At 42.9% G+C, this 22,444-nt stretch overlaps 1 protein-coding gene across 2 annotated transcripts in view; it reads left to right on the top strand.

Moving 5' to 3' along the window:
* galt (galactose-1-phosphate uridylyltransferase) overlaps window positions 1–22,444 on the top strand; it is a 186,654-nt gene that overhangs the window by 54,283 nt on the left and 109,927 nt on the right. Inside the window, exon 6 of one of the 2 annotated variants that reach the window (XM_064977213.1) lies at window positions 18,334–18,456. The exons of the other annotated variant lie outside the window; for it this stretch is intronic. Coding sequence (XP_064833285.1) covers window positions 18,334–18,456 — 123 coding nt within the window. The remainder of the gene's footprint in view (window positions 1–18,333; window positions 18,457–22,444) is intronic. 2 annotated transcript variants of the gene reach the window in all.

The raw sequence follows: 22,444 nt of genomic DNA, 5'->3' as shown, positions 1-22,444 counted from the left end.
TCCCCCCAGCCTCTCTATTATAACTAACCTTTACTCCCCCCAGCCTCTCTATTATAACTAACCTTTACTCCCCCAGCCTCTCTATTATAACTAACCTTTACTCCCCCAGCCTCTCTATTATAACTAACCTTTACTCCCCCCAGCCTCTCTATTATAACTAACCTTTACTCCCCCCAGCCTCTCTATTATAACTAACCTTTACTCCCCCCCAGCCTCTCTATTATAACTAACCTTTACTCCCCCTCCCCCCAGCCTCTCTATTATAACTAACCTTTACTCCCCCAGCCTCTCTATTATAACTAACCTTTACTCCCCCAGCCTCTCTATTATAACTAACCTTTACTCCCCCCAGCCTCTCTATTATAACTAACCTTTACTCCCCCAGCCTCTCTATTATAACTAACCTTTACTCCTCCCCCAGCCTCTCTATTATAACTAACCTTTACTCCCCCAGCCTCTCTATTATAACTAACCTTTACTCCCCCAGCCTCTCTATTATAACTAACCTTTACTCCCCCAGCCTCTCTATTATAACTAACCTTTACTCCCCCAGCCTCTCTATTATAACTAACCTTTACTCCCCCCAGCCTCTCTATTATAACTAACCTTTACTAACCCCCCAGCCTCTCTATTATAACTAACCTTTACTCCCCCAGCCTCTCTATTATAACTAACCTTTACTCCCCCAGCCTCTCTATTATAACTAACCTTTACTCCCCCAGCCTCTCTATTATAACTAACCTTTACTCCCCCAGCCTCTCTATTATAACTAACCTTTACTCCCCCAGCCTCTCTATTATAACTAACCTTTACTCCCCCAGCCTCTCTATTATAACTAACCTTTACTCCCCCAGCCTCTCTATTATAACTAACCTTTACTCCCCCAGCCTCTCTATTATAACTAACCTTTACTCCCCCCAGCCTCTCTATTATAACTAACCTTTACTCCCCCAGCCTCTCTATTATAACTAACCTTTACTCCCCCAGCCTCTCTATTATAACTAACCTTTACTCCCCCAGCCTCTCTATTATAACTAACCTTTACTCCCCCAGCCTCTCTATTATAACTAACCTTTACTCCCCCAGCCTCTCTATTATAACTAACCTTTACTCCCCCCAGCCTCTCTATTATAACTAACCTTTACTCCCCCAGCCTCTCTATTATAACTAACCTTTACTCCCCCAGCCTCTCTATTATAACTAACCTTTACTACCTTTCCCCCCAGCCTCTCTATTATAACTAACCTTTACCCCCCAGCCTCTCTATTATAACTAACCTTTACTCCCCCAGCCTCTCTATTATAACTAACCTTTACTCCCCCAGCCTCTCTATTATAACTAACCTTTACTCCCCCCAGCCTCTCTATTATAACTAACCTTTACTCCCCCAGCCTCTATTATTATAACTTTAACCTTTACTCCCCCAGCCTCTCTATTATAACTAACCTTTACTCCCCCAGCCTCTCTATTATAACTAACCTTTACTCCCCCAGCCTCTCTATTATAACTAACCTTTACTCCCCCAGCCTCTATTATAATTACTCCCCCAGCCTCCTATTATTAACCTTTACTCCCCCAGCCTCTCTATTATAACTAACCTTTACTCCCCCAGCCTCTCTATTATAACTAACCTTTACTCCCCCAGCCTCTCTATTATAACTAACCTTTACTCCCCCAGCCTCTCTATTATAACTAACCTTTACTCCCCCCAGCCTCTCTATTTATAACTAACCTTTACTCCCCCAGCCTCTCTATTATAACTAACCTTTACTCCCCCCAGCCTCTCTATTATAACTAACCTTTACTACCCCCAGCCTCTCTATTATAACTAACCTTTACTCCCCCAGCCTCTCTATTATAACTAACCTTTACTCCCCCAGCCTCTCTATTATAACTAACCTTTACTCCCCCAGCCTCTCTATTATAACTAACCTTTACTCCCCCAGCCTCTCTATTATAACTAACCTTTACTCCCCCAGCCTCTCTATTATAACTAACCTTTACTCCCCCAGCCTCTCTATTATAACTAACCTTTACTCCCCCAGCCTCTCTATTATAACTAACCTTTACTCCCCCAGCCTCTCTATTATAACTAACCTTTACTCCCCCCAGCCTCTCTATTATAACTAACCTTTACTCCCCCCAGCCTCTCTATTATAACTAACCTTTACTCCCCCAGCCTCTCTATTATAACTAACCTTTACTCCCCCAGCCTCTCTATTATAACTAACCTTTACTCCCCCAGCCTCTCTATTATAACTAACCTTTACTCCCCCAGCCTCTCTATTATAACTAACCTTTACTCCCCAGCCTCTCTATTATTAACCTTTACTCCCCCCAGCCTCTCTATTATAACTAACCTTTACTCCCCCCAGCCTCTCTATTATAACTAACCTTTACTCCCCCAGCCTCTCTATTATAACTAACCTTTACTCCCCCAGCCTCTCTATTATAACTAACCTTTACTCCCCCCCAGCCTCTCTATTATAACTAACCTTTACTCCCCCAGCCTCTCTATTATAACTAACCTTTACTCCCCCAGCCTCTCTATTATAACTTTAACCTTTACTCCCCCAGCCTCTCTATTATAACTAACCTTTACTCCCCCCCTCTCTATTATAACTAACCTTTACTCCCCCAGCCTCTCTATTATAACTAACCTTTACTCCCCCAGCCTCTCTATTATAACTAACCTTTACTCCCCCAGCCTCTCTATTATAACTAACCTTTACTCCCCCAGCCTCTCTATTATAACTAACCTTTACTCCCCCAGCCTCTCTATTATAACTAACCTTTACTCCCCCAGCCTCTCTATTATAACTAACCTTTACTCCCCCAGCCTCTCTATTATAACTAACCTTTACTCCCCCAGCCTCTCTATTATAACTAACTAACCCCCCAGCCTCTCTATTATAACTAACCTTTACTCCCCCAGCCTCTCTATTATAACTAACCTTTACTCCCCCAGCCTCTCTATTATAACTAACCTTTACTCCCCCAGCCTCTCTATTATAACTAACCTTTACTCCCCCAGCCTCTCTATTATAACTAACCTTTACTCCCCCAGCCTCTCTATTATAACTAACCTTTACTCCCCCCAGCCTCTCTATTATAACTAACCTTTACTCCCCCAGCCTCTCTATTATAACTAACCTTTACTCCCCCCAGCCTCTCTATTATAACTAACCTTTACTCCCCCACTCCCCTCTCTATTATAACTAACCTTTACTCCCCCAGCCTCTCTATTATAACTAACCTTTACTAACCTTACCCCCCAGCCTCTCTATTATAACTAACCTTTACTCCCCCAGCCTCTCTATTATAACTAACCTTTACTCCCCCCAGCCTCTCTATTATAACTAACCTTTACTCCCCCAGCCTCTCTATTATAACTAACCTTTTAACCTCCCCCAGCCTCTCTATTATAACTAACCTTTACTCCCCCAGCCTCTCTATTATAACTAACCTTTACTCCCCCCAGCCTCTCTATTATAACTAACCTTTACCCCCCCCCAGCCTCTCTATTATAACTAACCTTTACTCCCCCCAGCCTCTCTATTATAACTAACCTTTACTACTCCCCCAGCCTCTCTATTATAACTAACCTTTACTCCCCCAGCCTCTCTATTATAACTAACCTTTACTCCCCCAGCCTCTCTATTATAACTAACCTTTACTCCCCCAGCCTCTCTATTATAACTAACCTTTACTCCCCCAGCCTCTCTATTATAACTAACCTTTACTCCCCCCAGCCTCTCTATTATAATAACCTTTACTACCTTTCCTTTACTCCCCCAGCCTCTCTATTATAACTAACCTTTACTCCCCCAGCCTCTCTATTATAACTAACCTTTACTCCCCCAGCCTCTCTATTATAACTAACCTTTACTCCCCCAGCCTCTCTATTATAACTAACCTTTACTCCCCCCAGCCTCTCTATTATAACTAACCTTTACTCCCCCAGCCTCTCTATTATAACTAACCTTTACTCCCCCAGCCTCTCTATTATAACTAACCTTTACTCCCCCCCAGCCTCTCTATTATAATTAACCTTTACTCCCCCTCTCTATTATATAACTAACCTTTACTCCCCCAGCCTCTCTATTATAACTAACCTTTACTCCCCCAGCCTCTCTATTATAACTAACCTTTACTCCCCCAGCCTCTCTATTATAACTAACCTTTACTCCCCCAGCCTCTCTATTATAACTAACCTTTACTCCCCCAGCCTCTCTATTATAACTAACCTTTACTCCCCCAGCCTCTCTATTATAACTAACCTTTACTCCCCCCCAGCCTCTCTATTATAATTATAACCTTTACTCCCCCAGCCTCTCTATTATATAACCTTTAACCTTTACTCCCCCAGCCTCTCTATTATAACTAACCTTTACTCCCCCAGCCTCTCTATTATAACTAACCTTTACTCCCCCAGCCTCTCTATTATAACTAACCTTTACTACCCCCCAGCCTCTCTATTATAACTAACCTTTACTCCCCCCAGCCTCTCTATTACCTTTACTAACCCCCCAGCCTCTCTATTATAACTAACCTTTACTCCCCCAGCCTCTCTATTATAACTAACCTTTACTCCCCCAGCCTCTCTATTATAACTAACCTTTACTCCCCCAGCCTCTCTATTATAACTAACCTTTACTCCCCCAGCCTCTCTATTATAACTAACCTTTACTCCCCCCAGCCTCTCTATTTATAACTTTAACCTTTACTCCCCCCCAGCCTCTCTATTATAACTAACCTTTACTCCCCCAGCCTCTCTATTATAACTAACCTTTACTCCCCCAGCCTCTCTATTATAATAACCTTTACTAACCTTTACTCCCCCCAGCCTCTCTATTATAATAACCTTTAACCTTTACTCCCCCAGCCTCTCTATTATAACTAACCTTTACTCCCCCAGCCTCTCTATTATAACTAACCTTTACTCCCCCAGCCTCTCTATTATAACTAACCTTTACTTTACTCCCCCAGCCTCTCTATTATAACTAACCTTTACTCCCCCAGCCTCTCTATTATAACTAACCTTTACTCCCCCAGCCTCTCTATTATAACTAACCTTTACTCCCCCAGCCTCTCTATTATAACTAACCTTTACTCCCCCAGCCTCTCTATTATAACTAACCTTTTTACTCCCCCCAGCCTCTCTATTATAACTAACCTTTACTCCCCCAGCCTCTCTATTATAACTTTAACCTTTACTCCCCCAGCCTCTCTATTATAACTAACCTTTACTCCCCCAGCCTCTCTATTATAACTAACCTTTACTCCCCCAGCCTCTCTATTATAACTAACCTTTACTCCCCCAGCCTCTCTATTATAACTTTAACCTTTCCTTTACTCCCCCAGCCTCTCTATTATAACTAACCTTTACTCCCCCAGCCTCTCTATTATAACTAACCTTTACTCCCCCAGCCTCTCTATTATAACTAACCTTTACTCCCCCAGCCTCTCTATTATAACTAACCTTTACTTTCCCCCAGCCTCTCTATTATAACTAACCTTTTACTTATAACTAACCTTTACCCCCCAGCCTCTCTATTATAACTAACCTTTACTACCTTTCCTTTACTCCCCCAGCCTCTCTATTATAACTAACCTTTACTCCCCCAGCCTCTCTATTATAACTAACCTTTACTCCCCCAGCCTCTCTATTATAACTAACCTTTACTCCCCCAGCCTCTCTATTTATAACCTTTAACCTTTACTCCCCCCAGCCTCTCTATTATAACTAACCTTTACTCCCCCAGCCTCTCTATTATAACTAACCTTTACTCCCCCAGCCTCTCTATTATAACTAACCTTTACTCCCCAGCCTCTCTATTATAACTAACCTTTACTCCCCCAGCCTCTCTATTATAACTAACCTTTACTCCCCCCAGCCTCTCTATTATAACTAACCTTTACTCCCCCAGCCTCTCTATTATAACTAACCTTTACTCCCCCAGCCTCTCTATTATAACCCTTTACTCCCCCAGCCTCTCTATTATAACTAACCTTTACTCCCCCAGCCTCTCTATTATAATAACTTTAACCTTTCCTTTACTCCCCCCAGCCTCTCTATTATAACTAACCTTACTACCTTTCCTTTACTCCCCCAGCCTCTCTATTATAACTAACCTTTACTCCCCCAGCCTCTCTATTATAACTAACCTTTACTCCCCCAGCCTCTCTATTATAACTAACCTTTACTCCCCCAGCCTCTCTATTATAACTAACCTTTACTCCCCCAGCCTCTCTATTATAACTAACCTTTAGCCTCTCTCCTCCCCCCAGCCTCTCTATTATAACTAACCTTTAACCTTTACTCCCCCAGCCTCTCTATTATAACTAACCTTTACTAACCTTTACCCCCCAGCCTCTCTATTATAACTTTAAACTCCCCCAGCCTCTCTATTATAACTAACCTTTACTCCCCCAGCCTCTCTATTATAACTAACCTTTACTCCCCCCAGCCTCTCTATTATAACTAACCTTTACTAACCCCCCAGCCTCTCTATTATAACTAACCTTTACTCCCCCAGCCTCTCTATTATAACTAACCTTTACTCCCCCAGCCTCTCTATTATAACTAACCTTTACTCCCCCAGCCTCTCTATTATAACTAACCTTTTACTCCCCCAGCCTCTCTATTATAACTAACCTTTACTCCCCCAGCCTCTCTATTATAACTAACCTTTACTCCCCCAGCCTCTCTATTATAACTAACCTTTACTCCCCCAGCCTCTCTATTATAACTAACCTTTACTCCCCCAGCCTCTCTATTATAACTAACCTTTACTAACCCCCCAGCCTCTCTATTATAACTAACCTTTACTCCCCCAGCCTCTCTATTATAACTAACCTTTTACTTTCCCCCAGCCTCTCTATTATAACTAACCTTTACTCCCCCAGCCTCTCTATTATAACTAACCTTTACTCCCCCAGCCTCTCTATTATAACTTTAACCTTTTACTCCCCCAGCCTCTCTATTATAACTAACCTTTACTCCCCCAGCCTCTCTATTATAACTAACCTTTACTCCCCCAGCCTCTCTATATAATAACCTTTAACCTTTCCTTTACTCCCCCAGCCTCTCTATTATAACTAACCTTTACTCCCCCAGCCTCTCTATTATAACTAACCTTTACTCCCCCAGCCTCTCTATTATAACTAACCTTTACTCCCCCCAGCCTCTCTATTATAACTAACCTTTACTCCCCCAGCCTCTCTATTATAACTAACCTTTAACCTTTACTCCCCCAGCCTCTCTATTATAACTAACCTTTACTCCCCCAGCCTCTCTATTATAACTAACCTTTACTCCCCCAGCCTCTCTATTATAACTAACCTTTACTCCCCCAGCCTCTCTATTATAACTAACCTTTACTACTATTTCCTTTACTCCCCCAGCCTCTCTATTATAACTAACCTTTACTCCCCCAGCCTCTCTATTATAACTAACCTTTACTCCCCCAGCCTCTCTATTATAATAACTTTAACCTTTACTCCCCCCAGCCTCTCTATTATAACTAACCTTTACTCCCCCAGCCTCTCTATTATAACTAACCTTTACTCCCCCAGCCTCTCTATTATAACTAACCTTTTACCTTTCCCCCAGCCTCTCTATTATAACTTTAACCTTTACTCCCCCAGCCTCTCTATTATAACTAACCTTTACTCCCCCAGCCTCTCTATTATAACTAACCTTTCCTTTACTCCCCCAGCCTCTCTATTATAATAACCTTTAACCTTTACTCCCCCCAGCCTCTCTATTATAACTAACCTTTACTCCCCCAGCCTCTCTATTATAACTAACCTTTACTCCCCCAGCCTCTCTATTATAACTAACCTTTACTACCTTTCCTTTACTCCCCCAGCCTCTCTATTATAACTAACCTTTACTCCCCCAGCCTCTCTATTATAACTAACCTTTACTCCCCCCAGCCTCTCTATAATAACTTTAACCTTTACTCCCCCAGCCTCTCTATTATAACTAACCTTTACTCCCCCAGCCTCTCTATTATAACTAACCTTTTACTTTACTCCCCCAGCCTCTCTATTATATAATAACCTTTACTCCCCCCAGCCTCTCTATTATAACTAACCTTTACTCCCCCAGCCTCTCTATTATATAACTAACCTTTACTCCCCCCAGCCTCTCTATTATAACTAACCTTTAACCTTTACTCCCCCAGCCTCTCTATTATAACTAACCTTTACTCCCCCAGCCTCTCTATTATAACTAACCTTTACTCCCCCAGCCTCTCTATTATAACTAACCTTTAACCTTTACTCCCCCAGCCTCTCTATTATAATAACCTTTACTCCCCCAGCCTCTCTATTATTAACCTTTACTAGCCTCTCTATTATTAACCTTTACTCCCCCAGCCTCTCTATTATAACTAACCTTTACTCCCCCAGCCTTTACCCCCCCAGCCTCTCTATTATAACTAACCTTTACTCCCCCAGCCTCTCTATTATAACTAACCTTTTAGCCTCTATTATAACTAACCTTTACTCCCCCAGCCTCTCTATTATAACTCCCCCCAGCCTCTCTATTATAACTAACCTTTACTCCCCCAGCCTCTCTATTTATAACTTTAACCTTTACTCCCCCCAGCCTCTCTATTATAACTAACCTTTACTCCCCCAGCCTCTCTATTATAACTAACCTTTACTCCCCCAGCCTCTCTATTATAACTAACCTTTACTCCCCCCAGCCTCTCTATTATAACTAACCTTTTACTCCCCCAGCCTCTCTATTATAACTTTAACCTTTCCTTTACTCCCCCAGCCTCTCTATTATAACTAACCTTTACTCCCCCAGCCTCTCTATTATAACTAACCTTTACTCCCCCAGCCTCTCTATTATAACTAACCTTTTAGCCTCTCTATTATAACTAACCTTTACCCCCCAGCCTCTCTATTATAACTAACCTTTACTCCCCCCAGCCTCTCTATTATAACTAACCTTTACTCCCCCAGCCTCTCTATTATAACTAACCTTTACTCCCCCAGCCTCTCTATTATAACTAACCTTTACTCCCCCAGCCTCTCTATTATAACTAACCTTTACTCCCCCAGCCTCTCTATTATAACTAACCTTTACTACCCCTTTACTCCCCCAGCCTCTCTATTATAACTAACCTTTACTCCCCCAGCCTCTCTATTATAACTAACCTTTACTCCCCCAGCCTCTCTATTATAACTAACCTTTACTCCCCCAGCCTCTCTATTATAACTAACCTTTACTCCCCCAGCCTCTCTATTATAACTAACCTTTACTACCTTTCCTTTACTCCCCCAGCCTCTCTATTATAACTAACCTTTACCTTTCCTTTCCCCCAGCCTCTCTATTATAATAACTTTAACCTTTACTCCCCCAGCCTCTCTATTATAACTAACCTTTAACCTTTACTCCCCCAGCCTCTCTATTATAACTAACCTTTACTCCCCCAGCCTCTCTATTATAACTAACCTTTACTCCCCCAGCCTCTCTATTATAACTAACCTTTACTCCCCCAGCCTCCTTATAACTAACCTTTACTCCCCCAGCCTCTCTATTATAACTAACCTTTACTCCCCCCAGCCTCTCTATTATAACTAACCTTTACTCCCCCAGCCTCTCTATTATAACTAACCTTTACTCCCCCCAGCCTCTCTATTTATAACTTTAACCTTTACTCCCCCAGCCTCTCTATTATAACTAACCTTTTACTCTATTATAACTAACCTTTACTCCCCACCTATTTTAACCTTTACTCCCCCAGCCTCTCTATTATAACTAACCTTTACTCCCCCAGCCTCTCTATTATAACTAACCTTTACTCCCCCAGCCTCTCTATTATAACTAACCTTTACTACTCCCCCAGCCTCTCTATTATAACTAACCTTTACTCCCCCAGCCTCTCTATTATAACTAACCTTTACTCCCCCCAGCCTCTCTATTATAACTAACCTTTACTACCTTTCCTTTACTCCCCCCAGCCTCTCTATTATAACTAACCTTTACTCCCCCAGCCTCTCTATTATAACTAACCTTTACTACCTTTCCTTTACTCCCCCAGCCTCTCTATTATAACTAACCTTTACTCCCCCAGCCTCTCTATTATAACTAACCTTTACTCCCCCAGCCTCTCTATTATAACTAACCTTTACTCCCCCAGCCTCTCTATTATAACTAACCTTTACTCCCCCAGCCTCTCTATTATAACTAACCTTTACTACTTTACTCCCCCAGCCTCTCTATTATAACTAACCTTTACTCCCCCCAGCCTCTCTATTATAACTAACCTTTACTCCCCCAGCCTCTCTATTATAACTAACCTTTACTCCCCCCAGCCTCTCTATTATAACTAACCTTTACTCCCCCAGCCTCTCTATTATAACTAACCTTTACTCCCCCAGCCTCTCTATTATAACTAACCCAGCCTCTCTATTATAACTATTATAACCTTTACTCCCCCCAGCCTCTCTATTATAACTAACCTTTACTCCCCCAGCCTCCTATTATAACTAACCTTTACTCCCCCAGCCTCTCTATTATAACTAACCTTTACTCCCCCAGCCTCTCTATTATAACTAACCTTTACTCCCCCAGCCTCTCTATTATAACTAACCTTTTACTCCCCCCAGCCTCTCTATTATAACTAACCTTTACTCCCCCAGCCTCTCTATTATAACTAACCTTTACTACCCTTTTTCCCCCAGCCTCTCTATTATAACTAACTTTACCCCCAGCCTCTCTATTATAATAAACTAGCCTCTCTATTATTACTACCTTTACTCCCCCAGCCTCTCTATTATAACTAACCTTTACTCCCCCAGCCTCTCTATTATAACTAACCTTTACTCTTTACCCCCAGCCTCTCTATTATAACTACCTTTCCTTTAACTTTCCCCCCAGCCTCTCTATTATAACTAACCTTTACTACCTTTCCTTTACTCCCCCAGCCTCTCTATTATAACTAACCTTTACTACCTTTCCTTTACTCCCCCCAGCCTCTCTATTATAACTAACCTTTACTCCCCCCAGCCTCTCTATTATAACTAACCTTTACTCCCCCAGCCTCTCTATTATTAACCTTTACTCCCCCAGCCTCTCTATTATAACTAACCTTTACTCCCCCAGCCTCTCTATTATAACTAAACCTCTATTTTACCTTTACTCCCCCAGCCTCTCTATTATAATAACTTTAACCTTTCCTTTACTCCCCCAGCCTCTCTATTATAACTAACCTTTACTCCCCCAGCCTCTCTATTATAACTAACCTTTTACTCCCCCCAGCCTCTCTATTATAACTAACCTTACCTTTCCTTTACTCCCCCAGCCTCTCTATTATAATACCTTTACTCCCCCAGCCTCTCTATTATAACTAACCTTTACTCCCCCAGCCTCTCTATTATAACTAACCTTTACTCCCCCTCTCTATTATAACTAACCTTTACTATTATAACTAACCTTTACTCCCCCAGCCTCTCTATTATAACTAACCTTTACTCCCCCCAGCCTCTCTATTATTAACCTTTACTCCCCCAGCCTCTCTATTATAACTAAACCTTTACTCCCCCAGCCTCTCTATTATAACTAACCTTTACTCCCCCAGCCTCCTATTATAACTAACCTTTACTCCCCCCAGCCTCTCTATTATAACTAACCTTTACTACCTTTCCTTTACTCCCCCCAGCCTCTCTATTATAACTAACCTTTACTCCCCCCAGCCTCTCTATTATAACTAACCTTTACTACCTTTCCTTTACTCCCCCAGCCTCTCTATTATAACTAACCTTTACTCCCCCAGCCTCTCTATTATAATTAACCTTTACTCCCCCAGCCTCTCTATTCTATTATAACTAACCTTTACTCCCCCAGCCTCTCTATTATAACTAACCTTTACTCCCCCCAGCCTCTCTATTATAACTAACCTTTACTCCCCCAGCCTCTCTATTATAACTAACCTTTACTCCCCTACTCTATTTTCCTTTACTCCCCCAGCCTCTCTATTATAACTAACCTTTACTCCCCCAGCCTCTCTATTATAACTAACCTTTACTACCTTTCCTTTACTCCCCCCAGCCTCTCTATTATAACTAACCTTTACTCCCCCCAGCCTCTCTATTATAACTAAACCTCTATTATTTACTCCCTTCTCTCTATTATAACTCTTTACTATTATACTCCCCCAGCCTTCTATTATAACTAACCTTTACTCCCCCAGCCTCTCTATTATAACTAACCTTTACTCCCCCAGCCTCTCTATTATAACTAACCTTTACTCCCCCAGCCTCTCTATTATAACTAACCTTTACTCCCCCAGCCTCTCTATTATAACTAACCTTTACTCCCCCCAGCCTCTCTATTAACCTTTAAGCCTCTCTATTTATAACTTTACTCCCCCAGCCTCTCTATTATAACTAACCTTTACTCCCCCAGCCTCTCTATTATAACTAACCTTTACTCCCCCAGCCTCACTATTATAACTAACCTACTCCCCCCAGCCTCTCTATTATAACTAACCTTTACTACCCCCCAGCCTCTCTATTATAACTAACCTTTACTCCCCCCAGCCTCTCTATTATAACTAACCTTTACCTTTAGCCTCTCTATTATAACTAACCTTTACTCCCCCAGCCTCTCTATTATAACTAACCTTTACTCCCCCCAGCCTCTCTATTATAACTAACCTTTACTCCCCCACTCTATTATTAACCTTTACTCCCCCAGCCTCTCTATTATAACTAACCTTTTACTCCCCCCAGCCTCTCTATTATAACTAACCTTTACTCCCCCAGCCTCACTATTATAACTAACCTTTACTACTTTCCTTTACTCCCCCAGCCTCTCTATTATAACTAACCTTTACTCCCCCAGCCTCTCTATTATAACTAACCTTTACTCCCCCAGCCTCTCTATTATAACTAACCTTTACTCCCCCAGCCTCTCTATTATAACTAACCTTTACTCCCCCACTATTATAACTAACCTTTTTACCCCCAGCCTCTCTATTATAACTAACCTTTACTCCCCCCAGCCTCTCTATTATAACTAACCTTTACTACCTTTAACCTTTCCTCCCCCAGCCTCTCTATTATAATAACCTTTACTACCTTTCCTTTACTCCCCCAGCCTCTCTATTATAACTAACCTTTACTCCTATTTTCCTTTACTCCCCCCAGCCTCTCTATTATAACTAACCTTTACTCCCCCAGCCTCTCTATTATAACTAACCTTTACTCCCCCCAGCCTCTCTATTATAACTAACCTTTAACTCTATTATAACTAACTTCCCCCAGCCTCTCTATTATAACTAACCTTTACTACCTTTCCTTTACTCCCCCAGCCTCTCTATTATAACTAACCTTTACTCCCCCAGCCTCTATTCTATTATAACTAACTCTCTATTTAACTCTTTACTCCCTTTACTCCCCCAGCCTCTCTATTATAACTAACCTTTACTCCCCCAGCCTCACTATTATAACTAACCTTTACTACCTTTCCTTTACTCCCCCCAGCCTCTCTATTATAACTAACCTTTACTCCCCCAGCCTCTCTATTATAACTAACCTTTAACCTTTCCTTTACTCCCCCAGCCTCTCTATTATAACTAACCTTTACTCCCCCCAGGCTCTCTATTATAACTAACCTTTACTCCCCCCAGCCTCACTATTATAACTAACCTTTTACTTAACCTTTACTCCCCCCAGCCTCTCTATTATAACTAACCTTTACTACCCCCCAGCCTCTCTATTATAACTAACCTTTACTCCCCCAGCCTCTCTATTATAACTAACCTTTACTCCCCCCAGCCTCTCTATTATAACTAACCTTTTACTCCCCCAGCCTCTCTATTATAACTAACTCTTATAACTAACCTTTTTTCCTTCCCCCCCAGCCTCTCTATTATAACTAACCTTTACTCCCCCAGCCTCTCTATTATAACTTTAACCTATTTTACTCCCCCAGCCTCTCTATTATAACTAACCTTTACTCCCCCCAGCCTCTCTATTATAACTAACCTTTACTCCCCCACCTTTACTCCCCCAGCCTCTCTATTATAACTAACCTTTACTCCCCCAGCCTCTCTATTATAACTAACCTTTACTCCCCCAGCCTCTCTATTATAACTAACCTTTACTCCCCCAGCCTCTCTATTATAACCTTTAACCTTTACTCCCCCAGCCTCTCTATTATAACTAACCTTTACTCCCCCCAGCCTCTCTATTATAACTAAACCTTTACTCCCCCAGCCTCTCTATTATAACTAACCTTTACTCCCCCCAGCCTCTCTATTTATAACTAACCTTTACTCCCCCAGCCTCTCTATTATAACTAACCTTTACTCCCCCAGCCTCTCTATTATAACTAACCTTTACTCCCCCCACTCTCTATTATAACTAATCTTTACTCCCCCAGCCTCTCTATTATAACTAACCTTTACTCCCCCAGCCTCTCTATTATAACTAACTAACCTTTACTACCCCCTTTACTCCCCCAGCCTCTCTATTATAACTAACCTTTACTCCCCCAGCCTCTCTATTATAACTAACCTTTACTAACTAACCCCCCCAGCCTCTCTATTATAACTAACCTTTACTCCCCCAGCCTCTCTATTATAACTAAGCCTTTACTAACTAACCCTCCCCCAGCCTCTCTATTATAACTAACCTTTACTCCCCCCAGCCTCTCTATTATAACTAACCTTTACTCCCCCAGCCTCTCTATTATAACTAACCTTTACTACTCTATTATAACCTTTACTCCCCCAGCCTCTCTATTATAACTAACCTTTACTCCCCCAGCCTCTCTATTATAACTAACCTTTTTTACTTTACTCCCCCAGCCTCTCTATTATAACTAACCTTTACTCCCCCAGCCTCTCTATTATAACTAATTTAACTAACCTTTACTCCCCCAGCCTCTCTATTATAACTAACCTTTACTCCCCCAGCCTCTCTATTATAACTAACCTTTACTCCCCCAGCCTCTCTATTATAACTAACCTTTACTAGCCTCCTTTTCCTTTACTCCCCCAGCCTCTCTATTATAACTAACCTTTACTCCCCCAGCCTCTCTATTATAACTAACCTTTACTCCCCCAGCCTCTCTATTATAACTAACCTTTACTACTTTTCAGCCTCTCTATTATTAACCTTTACCCCCAGCCTCTCTATTATAACTAACCTTTACTCCCCCAGCCTCTCTATTATAACTAACTAGCCTCTCTATTATAACCTTTACTCCCCCCAGCCTCTCTATTATAACTAACCTTTACTCCCCCAGCCTCTCTATTATAACTAACCTTTACTCCCCCAGCCTCACTATTATAACTAACCTTTACTACCTTTCCTTTACTCCCCCCAGCCTCTCTATTATAACTAACCTTTACTCCCCCAGCCTCTCTATTATAACTAACCTTTACTCCCCCCAGCCTCTCTATTATAACTAACCTTTACTACCTTTCCTTTACTCCCCCCAGCCTCTCTATTATAACTAACCTTTACTCCCCCAGCCTCTCTATTATAACTAACCTTTACTCCCCCAGCCTCTCTATTATAACTAACCTTTACCCCCCCAGCCTCCTATTATTCCTTTACTCCCCCAGCCTCTCTATTATAACTAACCTTTACTCCCCCAGCCTCTCTATTATAACTAACCTTTACTCCCCCCAGCCTCTCTATTATAACTAACCTGTACTCCCCCCAGCCTCTCTATTATAAATAACCTTTACTCCCCCAGCCTCTCTATTATAACTAACCTTTACTCCCCCAGCCTCTCTATTATAACTAACCTTTACTCCCCCAGCCTCTCTATTATAACTAACCTTTACTCCCCCCAGCCTCTCTATTATAACTAACCTTTACTCCCCCAGCCTCTCTATTATAACTAACCTTCACTCCCCCCAGCCTCTCTATTATAACTAACCTTTACTACCTTTCCTTTACTCCCCCAGCCTCTCTATTATAACTAACCTTTACTCCCCCCAGCCTCTCTATTATAACTAACCTTTACTCCCCCAGACTCTCTATTATAACTAACCTTTACTCCCCCAGCCTCTCTATTATAACTAACCTTTACTCCCCCAGCCTCTCTATTATAACTAACCTTTACTCCCCCCAGCCTCTCTATTATAACTAAGCTTTACTCCCCCCAGCCTCTCTATTATAACTAACCTTTACTACCTTTCCTTGACTCCCCTCAGCCTCACTTTTAGCGCATTGAAGTGCTGAGGAGTATTTCTGTTTTTAATAGTGCCCTTTCGTGGGGGGCCTGTCTCCCAAGTTGTTGGTCCTTTGCCCTCCCAGGCCCACCAATATCTGTTCCCTTGCCCTGTGAAATCCATAGATTAGGACTGATTAATTTGTTTAAATTGACTGATTTCCTTATCTGAACTGTAACTCAGTAAAATTCTTGAAATTGTTGCATGTTGAGTTTATATTTTTGTTCAGTATATATGGCCGATCTAGAATAAATGTACCTAACTGTGTCAAGTCATCTGATATTGTAAACCATGAAATAGTTATGCAATCTGAAAATGTTAAAAACGGAATATATAATATTCTATGTCTCTCTGTGCTGCAGGTTAGATTGGTTTGATGAGACTGGGGGGAGATTGGTTTGATGGATAGGACAGTAGGATAAGAGGGGTGAAAGGAGGGAGAGATGGACCTCTCATCCTCTCTTCCTCTCTACCTCTCTTCCTCTCTACCTCTCTACCTCTCTACCCCTCTTCCTCTCATCCTCTCTTCCTCTCTACCTCTACCTCTCTTCCTCTCTACCTCTACCTCTCTTCCTCTCTACCCATGTTGTTGTTGCTCTGCTGTCCATCCATCTCCATGTTGTTGCTCTGCTCTGCTGTCCATCCATCTCCACGTTGTTGCTCTGCTCCCCTGTCCATCCATCTCCATGTTGCTGCTCTGCTCTGCTGTCCATCCATCTCCATGATGTTGCTCTGCTCTCCATCCATCTCCATGTTGTTGCTCTGCTGTCCAGCCATCTCCATGTTGTTGCTCTGCTCTGCTGTCCATCCATCTCCATGTTGCTGCTCTGCTGTCCATCCATCTCCATGTTGTTGCTCTGCTCTGCTGTCCATCCATCTCCATGTTGCTGCTCTGCTCTGCTGTCCATCCATCTCCATGTTGTTGCTCTGCTGTCCATCCATCTCCATGTTGTTGCTCTGCTCTGCTGTCCATCCATCTCCATGTTGTTGCTCTGCTCTGCTGTCCATCCGTCTCCATGTTGTTGCTCTGCTCTGCTGTCCATCCATCTCCATGTTGTTGCTCTGCTCTGCTGTCCATCCATCTCCATGTTGCTGCTCTGCTCCCCTGTCCATCCATCTCCATGTTGCTGCTCTGCTCTGCTGTCCATCCATCTCCATGATGTTGCTCTACTCTCCATCCATCTCCATGTTGTTGCTCTGCTGTCCATCCATCTCCATGTTGCTGCTCTGCTCTCCATCCATCTCCATGTTGTTGCTGCTCTGCTCTCCATCCATCTCCATGTTGTTGCTCTGCTCTGCTGTCCATCCATCTCCATGTTGCTGCTCTGCTGTCCATCCATCTCCATGTTGTTGCTCTGCTGTCCATCCATCTCCATGTTGTTGCTGCTCTGCTCTCCATCCATCTCCAAGTTGCTGCTCTGCTCTCCATCCATCTCCATGTTGTTGCTGCTCTGCTCTCCATCCATCTCCAAGTTGATGCTCTGCTCTGCTCTCCATCCATCTCCATGTTGTTGCTCTGCTCTGCTGTCCATCCATCTCCAAGTTGCTGCTCTCCATCCATCTCCATGTTGTTGCTCTGCTGTCCATCCATCTCCATGTTGTTGCTGCTCTGCTGTCCATCCATCTCCATGTTGTTGTTCTGCTCTGCTCTCCATCCATCTTCATGTTGCTTAGTTTTGCTTTCTGTGGTTTGGGGGAAAACAGAACATTTTCTCCTTAAGTCCCCGTATCCTCCCCAGTGAGGCCGTTGCTATCTGGTACGTAGAATGATGGGGATGATCAGAGTGCTTCTTAAATCCAATGGGTCTGCGGAGAAATAACTATGCCTAGTATCACCCATGATATCCTGAAATTTGCATATGAGAGTACAGCCTGCCTTGTGGTGAGTTATTTAAAGAGCCAATTCTGCTGGGTTAGAGTTAGTGTGTTATTATTGTCCAGAGGGGACAGACAGACATGATGAACTCTCACTCCCAGTGTGTGTGCTGCTGTTTTTGCTCCTCCTCTCTCCTCCCTCCTTCTAATCCCTCTCTCCTCTCTCCTCTCCACTGTCTCCTCTGATCCCTGCTCCTACTTCTGTGCTCTCACCCAGTGTTGTCCTCATCCTGTGATGTCATAGGTGTGGGCCAGTAACTTCCTGCCTAATGAAGCCACCCTGTCGGACCGCTGTCAGAGAGAATACCTGAAGACCCACGGAGAACCTCTACTGCTGCAGTACGCTAAGATGGAGGCAGAGAGACAGGTAGGACTACACTACCCATAATACCTATACTGCTGCAGTACGCTAAGATGGAGGCAGAGAGACAGGTAGGACTACACTACCCATAATACCTATACTGCTGCAGTACGCTAAGATGGAGGCAGAGAGACAGGTAGGACTACATTACCCATAGTATCTCTACTGCTGCAGTACGCTAAGATGGAGGCAGAGAAACAGGTAGGACTACATTACCCATAGTACCTCTACCGCTGCAGTACGCTAAGATGGAGGCAGAGAGACAGGTAGGACTACACTACCCATACACCTCTACTGCTGCAGTACGCTAAGATGGAGGCAGAGAGACAGGTAGGACTACACTACCCATAATACCTATACTGCTGCAGTACGCTAAGATGGAGGCAGAGAGACAGGTAGGACTACACTACCCATACACCTCTACTGCTGCAGTACGCTAAGATGGAGGCAGAGAGACATGTAGGACTACATTACCCATAGTACCTATACTGCTGCAGTACGCTAAGATGGAGGCAGAGAGACAGGTAGGACTACACTACCCATAAACCTCTACTGCTGCAGTACGCTAAGATGGAGGCAGAGAGACAGGTAGGACTACACTACCCATACACCTCTACTGCTGCAGTACGCTAAGATGGAGGCAGAGAGACATGTAGGACTACATTACCCATAGTACCTATACTGCTGCAGTACGCTAAGATGGAGGCAGAGAGACAGGTAGGACTACACTACCCATAATACCTCTACTGCTGCAGTACGCTAAGATGGAGGCAGAGAGACAGGTAGGACTACACTACCCATACACCTCTACTGCTGCAGTACGCTACGATGGAGGCAGAGAGACAGGTAGGACTACATTACCCATAGTACCTCTACTGCTGCAGTATGCTAAGATGGAGGCAGAGAAACAGGTAGGACTACATTACCCATAGTAACTCTACCGCTGCAGTACGCTAAGATGGAGGCAGAGAGACAGGTAGGACTACACTACCCATATACCTCTACTGCTGCAGTACGCTAAGATGGAGGCAGAGAGACAGGTAGGACTACACACTACCCATACCTCTACTGCCTACGCTACGATGGAGGCAGAGAGACTGCTTACCCAGTACCTCTACTGCTAAGATGGAGGCAGAGAGACATGTAGGACTACATTACCCATAGTACCTCTACTGCTGCAGTACGCTAAGATGGAGGCAGAGAGACAGGTAGGACTACACTACCCATAGTACCTCTACTGCTGCAGTACGCTAAGATGGAGGCAGAGAGACAGATAGGACTACATTAACCATAGTACCTCTACTGCTCAGTACGCTAAGATGGAGGCAGAGAAACAGATAGGACTACATTACCCATAGTACCTCTACTGCTGCAGTACGCTAAGATGGAGGCAGAGAGACAGGTAGGACTACATTACCCATAGTACCTCTACTGCTCAGTACGCTAAGATGGAGGCAGAGAAACAGATAGGACTACATTACCCATAGTACCTCTACTGCTGCAGTACGCTACGATGGAGGCAGAGAGACAGATATGACTACATTACCCATAAACCTCTACTGCTGCAGTACGCTAAGATGGAGGCAGAGAGACAGGTAGGACTACATTACCCATAGTACCTCTACTGCTGCAGTACGCTAAGATGGAGGCAGAGAGACAGGTAGGACTACATTACCCATAGTACCTCTACTGCTGCAGTACGCTAAGATGGAGGCAGAGAGACAGGTAGGACTACACTACCCATAAACCTCTACTGCTGCAGTACTCTAAGATGGAGGCAGAGAAACAGATAGGACTACACTACCCATAAACCTCTACTGCTGCAGTACGCTAAGACATAGGACGACACTACCCGTAAACCTCTAATGCCACTGTATGCCAAACAGGAAGGACTTCTGGTGGTGTTTGTCTCCAGTCCATCTGTGTTACGCCTGATTACCATTTCCCCAGTGTGTTAGATGTGAGTGCCACCAGCGCCAGATAGGCATAAATCACCTGCTTCGTAAACTACAGGTGTAGACTTATGAGTCCTTTTCCAACAATGCAGAGTTAAGAGAAAGGTATAACAACAAAAATACATTATTCTCAGATTAAAGTACTCAGTACACCGTCATACATGTTGAACTTATAGTACTGATACTACTGGTAATGTAGGCTGAGCTGTGGTAGTACTAATAGTAATGTAGGCTGAGCTGTGGTAGTACTAATAGTAATGAAGGCTGAGCTGTGGTAATACTAATAGTAATGTAGGCTGAGCTGTGGTAGTACTACTACTAATAGTAATGTAGGCTGAGCTGTGGTAGTACTACTACTAATAGTAATGTAGGCTGAGCTGTGGTAGTACTAATATTAATGTAGGCTGAGCTGTGGTAGTACTAATAGTAATGTAGGCTGAGCTGTGGTAGTACTAATAGTAAATGAGTGTGGTAATACTAATAGTAATGTAGGCTGAGCTGTGGTAGTACTACTACTAATAGTAATGTAGGCTGAGCTGTGGTAGTACTACTACTAATAGTAATGTAGTCAGAGCTGTGGTAGTACTAATAGTAATGTAGGCTGAGCTGTGGTAGTACTAATAGTAATGTAGGCTGAGCTGTGGTAATACTAATAGTAATGTAGACTGAGCTGTGGTAGTACAAATAGTAATGTAGGCTGAGCTGTGGTAGTACTACTACTAATAGTAATGTAGGCTGAGCTGTGGTAATACTAATAGTAATGTAGGCTGAGCTGTGGTAGTACTACTACTAATAGTAATGTAGGCTGAGCTGTGGTAATACTAATAGTAATGTAGGCTGAGCTGTGGTAGTACTAATAGTAATGTAGGCTGAGCTGTGGTAATACTACTACTAATAGTAATGTAGGCTGAGCTGTGGTAGTACTAATAGTAATGTAGGCTGAGCTGTGGTAGTACTACTACTAATAGTAATGTAGGCTGAGCTGTGGTAGTACTACTACTAATAGTAATGTAGGCTGAGCTGTGGTAGTACTACTACTAATAGTAATGTAGGCTGAGCTGTGGTAATACTAATAGTAATGTAGGCTGAGCTGTGGTAGTACTAATAGTAATGTAGGATGAGCTGTGGTAATACTACTACTAATAGTAATGTAGGCTGAGCTGTGGTAGTACTAATAGTAATGTAGGCTGAGCTGTGGTAATACTACTACTAATAGTAATATAGGCTGAGCTGTGGTAGTACCACTACTAATAGTAATGTAGGCTGAGCTGTGGTAATACTAATAGTAATGCAGGCTGAGCTGTGGTAGTACTAATAGTAATGTAGGCTGAGCTGTGGTAGTACTAATAGTAATGTAGGCTGAGCTGTGGTAATACTACTACAAATAGTAATGTAGGCTGAGCTATGGTAATACTAATAGTAATGTAGGCTGAGCTGTGGTAGTACTAATAGTAATGTAGGCTGAGCTGCGGTAGTACTAATAGTAATGTAGGCTGAGCTGTGGTAGTACTAATAGTAATGTAGGCTGAGCTGTGGTAGTACTAATAGTAATGTAGGCTGAGCTGTGGTAATACTAATAGTAATGTAGGCTGAGCTGTGGTAATACTAATAGTAATGTAGGCTGAGCTGTGGTAGTACTAATAGTAATGTAGGCTGAGCTGTGGTAGTACTACTACTAATAGTAATGTAGGCTGAGCTGTGGTAATACTAATAGTAATGTAGGCTGAGCTGTGGTAGTATTAATAGTAATGTAGGCTGAGCTGTGGTAATACTAATAGTAATGTAGGCTGAGCTGTGGTAGTACTAATAGTAATGTAGGCTGAGCTGTGGTAGTACTAATAGTAATGTAGGCTGAGCTGTGGTAGTACTAATAGTAATGTAGGCTGAGCTGTGGTAATACTAATAGTAATGTAGGCTGAGCTGTGGTAGTACTAATAGTAATGTAGGCTGAGCTGTGGTAGTACTAATAGTAATGTAGGCTGAGCTGTGGTAATACTAATAGTAATGTAGGCTGAGCTGTGGTAGTACTAATAGTAATG

This window comes from Oncorhynchus masou, chromosome 11 (genome assembly GCF_036934945.1).
Source record: "Oncorhynchus masou masou isolate Uvic2021 chromosome 11, UVic_Omas_1.1, whole genome shotgun sequence".
Lineage (NCBI taxonomy): Eukaryota > Metazoa > Chordata > Actinopteri > Salmoniformes > Salmonidae > Oncorhynchus > Oncorhynchus masou.
The sequence above is the reverse complement of the archived record's forward strand: the minus strand, read 5'-3'. Positions and strand labels throughout refer to the sequence as shown.